Raw genomic sequence first — 8,837 nt, forward strand, 5'->3', positions numbered from 1 at the left:
ATGGAAGGATCGTCAGGTATGTGAATGCATCCCAACCTAATGATATGACATGAACATCAAATCATAGCTAATATCTCTCACATACGGCAGACATTAGCACCGAGCCAGGAGCTGGCGGAGGTGCAGGCCAAGAAAATGATCCCATCATGGATCAAATACATGGTAGGTCAAGGCCTCTCTCAACTCAATTTTGTATTTACAACATTGAACTGAAATATCACATCACCCTTCCCACAGGTCAACCAGACGACGAACGCGGACTCACTTTTGAGCAACGTGTGGCTCTACGAATGGCCAAGGAGCGGGAGGCCCATAAGAGACAGCAACAGCGAAAACTAGAAGCTGACGAACAGTGTGCTAGGAAGGAGCCCACCGACAGTATCAAGCTCGTAGGCCTTACCTCTGCTGTACAAGAGTGGGCTAGGGCCTTAATGGGTCTTCCTCGACAAGCCAGCCATCGTACCTCTCCTAAGATCACTGCTGCTGTTCTACTCCAACGTCACCTGCCTCCTGAACCAACTGCTGAAGAGGTCGAACACTGGGCCGAATATGCTTCAAAACGGACTCAATATTTAGAAGTTAATATTCAGCAGAAGATGGATGTGGCCTTTGCGAGGAACCCATCAGCAAATGAGGCTGTCAAGCATCAGATGCGAATTAAAATATCAAAGGAAGCTGTTCTAATGTTCAGCAAAACCAATCCACCACCCAAATTTTCCTCTCGAGTAGCCCACGCTACTGCCTCAGTCACCACTTACGATGCAACCCGCTTATCAAATGCTGAAGTAAAGTTCCGCCAAAGTGGCTTTTCGTCTATCACCTTCCAATGGACCAGCCCCACTACAACTCCTTGGAACATGGCTATGTTGGACACCTTAGTTACCAGCTGGTTGGATGTTTATAATGCTCGAGCCGTACCGGCTGGATTTCCAATCGACACTAGTATTGATGTTCCCCTTGAAACAAGGGATATCCTCTTTCGCTGGATTACCAACAAGCGCAGAGTCTTTCAAGATGAAGAGAAGGAAAAGAAGCTGGTGTCTACACCTGGAGGAAGTGACAAACTGGTTAAGAAGAAACTTACTGAGAGGGAGAAAGTAGCTTTGAAAGGCATCAGGAAAAAGGTAACATGCTCAACTATTCCCCATTTGCCCAAGCACTCATACTGACTGGCACATCATTTAGCTTTGTGAAAAGAGGGCAGCAGCGGTTGAGCCCTACTTGCGTCACTTTGCTGGGCCAATAAAAGTCCTCCTCAACTCTCAAGAGGTTCATTCTGAGACCGAAATGGATCCAGAGAAGCCTGGCAAGTTGAGGAAGATCAAGCTCAACTGGCGGACACCTCAGCTTGATGAATTGATTCAACTGGCCAATGCTGCAGCTCCCCAAAGGGAGGGCACCAAAAAACAAAAAGACAAGTTGATTGAATTTTTCCAGTCTAGAGGAGGATATTCACCTAATGTTCCTGAACCTGAAGATCAACTTCCTCCTAAGACACTTCCCAGATGCCTCATCAAGCCAGAGATATTGACTGAAGGGATTGATGAGATAACCATAGATAGTTTGGGGTTGTCAGACACTCCAGTTGATCTCCAAACTGCTATTGAGCTTTTGAGACAGAAGCTGGGAAAAGGCAACACAATGACCATTTCTTCCTGAATGATGTCAACCATTTTGTCATGTGATCAGTGGTGTTTTTTTGTTATCTTATATGCAAAAGATTTCTTCTACAATCTTCATCCATAAATTGCCTAAATGAGTTCCCACCTCATTTCAAACCACATGTAAAGCACCACAAGATACATGAGGAAACCTCATGTGACACATGAGGACCATTGCCACATGTGTCACATGAGATTTCACAAATTGTGACAGCCACATATGTAATCATAGGGACCAAGCAGATAGCTTAACCTGAGTGAACTTTGCCCAGTTTCACATCACCGTACCCGTCAGTTGACCCACATTCGGCCAAGCAACATATCAAGATACTCTGCACTTTCACGCTTTCCATCATCCAATCAGAGTATTGATTAAGTTTTCACCACAATTGTGACCACTGAAAGATAACCATGGGTAAGACCTTTGCCTCATTTTATTTCCCAATCCACTGAAATTGACGAGGTTACATTATCCCCAGCATCCTCGGCACAATCCTCTGCCCCAGGGTGGGCCAATGGTGCCCCACCCAAAAGTCGAAAAGCAAAAAACCGTGCCTTTGCCCGCATACTACCAAACTCAAACAGCCCAACCTGCAAATCCCTTGCTGAGTTCACACGATTCCTGCTGGGCCACACCAAGAATCATCGACATTTCCCTGACCCTCCAACTGACAACCAAATAATGTCACTACCACCTCTAACGAAGGAAGACATCATCAACGACCACTCAGTCTTTGTCAACTACAGCTCTGAGAATCACCCTAATCCATTGGACTGGAGTGTTTTCAGGGCTCTTCTGCACACTGATATGGGCAACAAAAGAATTGAAGGCCCATTTACGTTTGATTGGGAAGCTGAGGAAGGTGAAGACGCTGCATGGAATCAAGTCATGATTTTCTTTACGGTAAAGCATTGGATGTTTGCAAGAAGGGCATCTGCATTTCAAAGGTTTGGACTGAATGTTGAATGGAAGAAGGAAGTTATTTATATTGGTATTGTTACTCGGTGGCTCATTGGACGGATTGAAGAATGGAAGAATGAGTTTGACACACCAGAGAAAATGGCACAGCGGGAGTGTCAGCCCTGGGTACATATGTATGTACCCAAAGACTAACTTGTAACATAGATAACCACGTTTTAAAAAACTGATTACATGTACACATAGCTTATAAAACACATGTAACATGGAATAAAATACATATAAACATTAATTACATATACAAGTACATGTAAAATCATATGTAATATGTAATAAAACATTATTTACATCTCATAACTCAGTGTCAAGAGTTAAAATGCTTATACTACATAATATACATAACAGGTATATGTAATTATGTAGCATTAATGATAACCATAACTAATAGTAATAATTAAACCCTAAAACCACAGTAGTGATATAAGCAAATATCACCACAGTTAGGTTTGGAGAGAAGAGTATATAAACCTCCTCTCTCTCAGCCTTCAGAGATTTCCCCCAAGCAATTATTACACACCACTTTTAAGAACCATTAAAGTTCTACTGAAGTAACATCAAGAGTCTTATAAATATAAGACTAGTGATATCTTCATTACTTTAATCTGTTCCTTGATTAAAAGTAAGTAATATCTTCACTCCTTCTGGATCCTCTACTTCCCCCAAGTAGGAACTATTTTAGGTTGGTGACCTTCCAACAACCCAAGGCTAGTGACCTACATACAAGTACTTTCAGGCTGGTGACCTTAAGAACAACCATAAGTTGGTGACTTTAAGAACAACCAGTGTAGTGACCTTATTTCACTCTTTAATCTGTTACTTAAAAGATTAAAGGAAGGACTGTGGGATCCATCCTTCATTAATTATAACCTTTATATATTATAATTACAAACCTCCTCTTCAGGAGTCTCTTAACTGTAGTCTGTCTGGATTTATCCAAACAGACCAGCCTTTCCCCTTTCCTCTTCTCTTCTTAGTCTTATTTTTATTGTAATTACATTATAATTGAAATATAAACATTATACATAAAAATAATACTACCCTACTTGACCCATTTAGTGAGCATAGAGTCCTCAATTAAGTCCTCTACCCTCACAGGGAGCGCAGCAGGAAGCGACGAGATGTAAGCATCAGATCATTTTGACAACTTGTCAAGTCTCAATCAAAGTACTGAAACATTTAACAGCTGTGCATATACCGTCAAGCTACCATCAATGCATACCTCAAGGACTTCATCAACCTCCTGCCTGACATTACCTGTTGTTCGGATACTGAGGATGATGGTCAAGGACAGCAACGCTCAATACGGCCAGAGTGGCGCAGTATCAGGTATGGAGAGTGGCTTCATAAGATTGATGAGCTTTCATATAATCATCAAGCCAATGTGAAGTTGAGAACTCTAGCAGCTAGGAGGTTTGATACTAGACGTGAGGTGGGCAACAAGATCAATCCCTTAGCCAAAGTATGTGGCAATCTGCCTGAAAACTGTTATGATGGTGAGTTTTTGGGGAGATGTGGTGACCTGGAAAAATTGAGCTTAGGGATCACAAGCAACACCTCACGACTTGATGACGCATTGCAAGCTATTTCTGAGCTGGTAGATTAAATTTGCTCCCCTGTTTCAAAAGAAGATGTTGTTGTATAAGGTTGGTCTGAAAATATATGTATGACTGGGCCAAAAGAAATTCTATATTTTTTTTTCTTTGACCCAACTTTATTGGAAACTTGGACCAATTGATCCCAACAAAAATTTGAGACTGCACCCAAGGTCTCCAGGTGTTTTTGGAAATCAAATTCAACATGAAATGAATATGTCCAACATAGCTATGCAAAATCTGAATAAGAAGCACTGTAATGGGATCAAGTGAGTTGATCACACTTGATCCCAAAAGCTCAGCATTTGGCAGAGACTTAGCAGCCCAACTGCCCACCACTTCAGCAACATTTCTTCAGAGGGTATCTGAAACGCACAGTAGTCCAAAGCTCAGCATGATTCCTTGTTATTTGCTTTGAAAAATTTCAAAGCTAAGGGTCACAGTGAAAATTAAGCTCACTCATCTTCAATACTATATCCCAAAAGGTCTTGAGAGTTCTGCCAAATAGATGTCACAGAATCACCTGATTCATTTTATTGAGCTACCCAGGGGATCCATGTGACAGGAATGAACAGGCTGCTTGTTTGGCCGAACGAGTGTTCATATGCTGGTACGTGAGTAGCCTCATGAGGGATGCTGCTCTTATTGGCACGCCACCCAGCTTTTTTTTCTTCCAAAAACATGGAAAATAAAAATTGCTGGCTTTGATATCTTTTGAGCAGTAGCTGATACCCAGTCACTTTTGGATTGAATCGAATTCAAACTGCAGCTTGGGACACCAACAAGCGGTGTCTGCCCAATACCTATTCACTTAGTGATGGTTCAGGAAACTCTCAAGTTGGTCAAGGAATGAGCTCACAAGCTGTGAATTTCAGCTTTGCATAAGTCTGTGGAAGGGTCTGAGAAGGGTATTTGGTCATAATAATGGTGTTGTGTCTGATGATTACTCAAACCTTCCAATTATTCTGACAGCTTCATGTGTGGATATGCAGCTAAAGTTTATTTGAGTTCAGAATGGAAGCTTGTTTGGCTGTTATTACAGCCCAGACTTTGATATTGGCTTGAAATGGTTTTGATATTGTTTTGATATTGTTTTGAGATTGGCTTGAGATTGTTTTGAGATCGGCTTGAGATTGATTTGAGATTGGCTTGAGGTGACGGTACTCACTGGCCTGCCAGTGCCTAGTAAAATGTCACTGTGCCTACAGGCTGAAAAACCAATGTAGGCGTCATTTATCTACACCTACATTCTAAAAATAAAATGTAGGCGTAAATTTGAAGCGCCTACATTGTGTAGGCGTCACGAAAATGTGCCTACATCTTTTTTTTTTGACTGTAGGCGTAATTTTTGTGCGCCTACATATGTTAATACCAACACCCTTATAATTTAATTCCAACACCCTTATGATTTAATTCCAACACCCTTATGATTTAATTCCAACACCCTTATAATTAATCTCACCACCCTTATAATTAATCTCACCACCCTTATAATTAATCTCACCACCCTTATAATTAATCTCACCACCCTTATAATTTAATACCAACACCCTTATATATTAATACCAGCACCCTTATAGATTTGTATTCACACATGTATAAGACCCTTATAACTAACTTAAGCACCTACATGGAAAAAACAATGTAGGCGCTCAAAAAAAGTGCCTACATTTTATTTTTAGAATGTAGGCGTACACAAATGACGCCTACATTGGTTTTTCGGCCTGTAGGCGTCATTTGAAAAAGGAAAAAGCGCCTACATCATAAATGTAGGCGCTTTTTGGCGGAAAACAACCGTGTAGGCGTAATTTGGACAGCGCCTACATGGATTTCATGTGGGCTGCAAATAGCAACAGCCCGAGTTTATAGTGAAACATCTTTCACCACAAAGCCCCGTAAGATAACCAACCAACTTTTTTTATCAAATTCATTCAGCTTTAGACCTTAGAAGTCACCACTTTTAAGTCCCAAGCTGACAGATTGTGAGTTTATCTTTTGTGTCTGTTGCTTTCTCGGTCAATCAAGAGGTGGAAATATGATTTGTTTTCATACAAGATAGCACACACTGTACCTGAATAGGGTCTGTGTGTGAAGCTGGGGTGTCCAATGTATGAGAAGCCAAGGTTTCTGGATTTTCTGTCTCAACTAGCAACAACTCAAAAAATTCTTATGTTTCCAAATGATTTGGAAATGTGAGCTGACTCCTGTGGCCAGGTGTGGGACTACTTGGACGCACTGGAGCGCGCCTGGCTGGACACATCAAGTTAAATTTGGGTTTCTGTCAGAAATTCCATGTCAACCTTATGTTTCCGGCGGCGCACAGGCAATGCTCTAATGTGCTCTAATGGTTTAATCTAACCAAGTGTTGGTATCCTTACATTCTTATTGCAGGTTTGGTTTTATAATTTTTTATTGATGTCCTGGTGTATAAAAATGGAGCTACGGTTTCACTTTGAAGTGGACAGAATATTGGTGACTTGACAATGACCAGTAACTCAACATGGTCAAATTCACACAGTATGATTTAATTTTCACATGGCTATAGCCTTAGGTACCATTTGTGACCCTACAGCTCTGCATGTGATATTTATACCAATGCTATGAAATTTGAGTCAATGAAGTTCATGTGCATTCAGAAGAACTCATATGATAATGAAACATTTGTTGATAGACAATTAATACACAAGTGTTACACAAGCAGCGGTCAAAGTAAACAATGGTGAAAGTATGAGAGTAGTGCTATTGGTTTCCTCTTCTTTATTTGTTCTTGTCTCGTATTAGATATCTCAATCAATCATGGTGATGAGCTCATCCCCAATGTGTTCCTGTTCCTTAATCAAGTTAATATATGTATAGTCTGTCTGTCCCCATCTAACTCTCTTTCCTTATCTTTTGTGAAGAGAGTAAGTTGTTTTCTAACATTATCATCATACGTAGATCACTAACAATGTTATACATCTGGAACTCCATCAGATCAATATCCTCAAGTATTAGTACTTGCCTCTTGTTTTCTCACTTCTTATAATGTTCTCCAAACCTTTAGGTACATCTTTCATCTTATTCCTATAACCATCAGTATCTTGATAGTGTGTTCCTTTCTTCAATTTTATCTTTGTAGTTACGTTTTTAGGTTAGTTTGTAGAGGTCTGCTTACCTTAGAGCTAGGAGAAGAGTGCTCAAGTTTTGCACTGTTTTATTAGGTACACCTGTTCTTAGCCATTTACAACATTGGGCAGTGACATCCGTGAATTTATTTATTTATCATAGTGAATTGGGATTACATCTACCTATTTGAGCAGAAAAATGTAGCTTGCCACACTCTAATTTGTTGTTATCCCCACAGGATCTTATAGTAGGAACTACTTGAGTCTTTGGGTGCATGAGTAATAAGATGGAGGAGTTAAGGGTTGGTGCAGCCATTGAGATACGTGAAGTATTTGTACATCTTGATTCTTCACACATTCTCTGAAAAAGTGGAATTGTGTGTTGATGTGTTTGGTTCGAGAGTGGTGTTCTGGGTTCTTTGCAAGAGCTTCAGCACCCTCATTGTCGATGTGTAAAGGTATAGCTGAGGAAGGACAAATGTTTAGCTCAGTCAGCAAATGCTTTAACCAAAGTCCCTCTCAACATGAGTCCAACATTGCCTTATATTCAGCTTTGGTACTTGAGAGAGATACAGTTGATTGTTTTCTAGATTTCCATGAAATTGGACCAAAACCAAATCGATAGGCACCGGGAACATTTTTACATGGCATGGTGGTATGCACCAGCACAAAGCACTGGGACTTGTGATGTTCAATCACATCCGTGCTGTGTGATGTAATAAGGATGTGATTTTGAGTAGGTTGTCCTGGAAGTGATTCAACATCGCATGCAAGGTTGGATCGCAAGGGTTCATGTGATTCAATTGCGCTGTGATTTCACATCGCATGGATCCTTTGTGATGTAACTTTATGTGATGTAACATCGCTCAGATTCAAATGCATGACTAGCATCTGTGCGACTCAGCCCTTTACATCGCTCGCTGTACATGCGATGTAAATTATTAATCACAACCACTACAAGCAATTCAATATAAAATTCCAAAATGCGATGCATTTGAGTACAAAAACAGTTCAGGAGTTGTCAGTATCATCATAAAACTAAAGGCACAACCGTGCTTCTCGGCAAAACTGGATTAAACCCTTAGGCCCTTGATAAGTCTTAACTGTATGTAGGTCAATTTCCCTGTTCCAGCCGTGCATTTTGCGTCATGTCCTCACTTTGACCGACAATCACATCGCTAATTGACAAATTTAAACCGACTCATACCGCACGAATATGATTGACTTAGATGACAATTCAAAAACCAAAGAACCGATCACAAGTTATGATTTTAGTCTTCTTTGAATAACAAAACAAAGCACAAAAGGGAAACGGAGAGCACATATATCTCTGTCTTCGCGCTCGGCTCGGTTTTGATTGATTGATAGATGTAGATCCCTTGTGACTCGACTTCAAGTTTCAAATTGTGAGTTCTTTTTTCTTTCCTTCTTCTTCACCTCTACCCTTGTTTATGTAACTAAAGTCCTTTATTTTTGTTTTTGTTTTATATCATCCAATATC

At 40.5% G+C, this 8,837-nt stretch overlaps 1 protein-coding gene across 1 annotated transcript; it reads left to right on the forward strand.

Annotated features, from left to right (window-relative positions):
- Nucleotides 1–1,659, forward strand: MELLADRAFT_91900 (uncharacterized protein; the record flags this gene model as incomplete). Its single annotated transcript, XM_007414849.1, has 4 exons — nt 1–16; nt 91–162; nt 238–1,124; nt 1,186–1,659. 4 exons carry the CDS (start codon nt 1–3, stop codon nt 1,657–1,659), a joined length of 1,449 nt encoding a protein of 482 aa, XP_007414911.1.
- Nucleotides 1,660–8,837: the final 7,178 nt, after the last annotated feature.

Source organism: Melampsora larici-populina (assembly GCF_000204055.1).
Source record: "Melampsora larici-populina 98AG31 unplaced genomic scaffold MELLAscaffold_46, whole genome shotgun sequence".
NCBI lineage: Eukaryota > Fungi > Basidiomycota > Pucciniomycetes > Pucciniales > Melampsoraceae > Melampsora > Melampsora laricis-populina.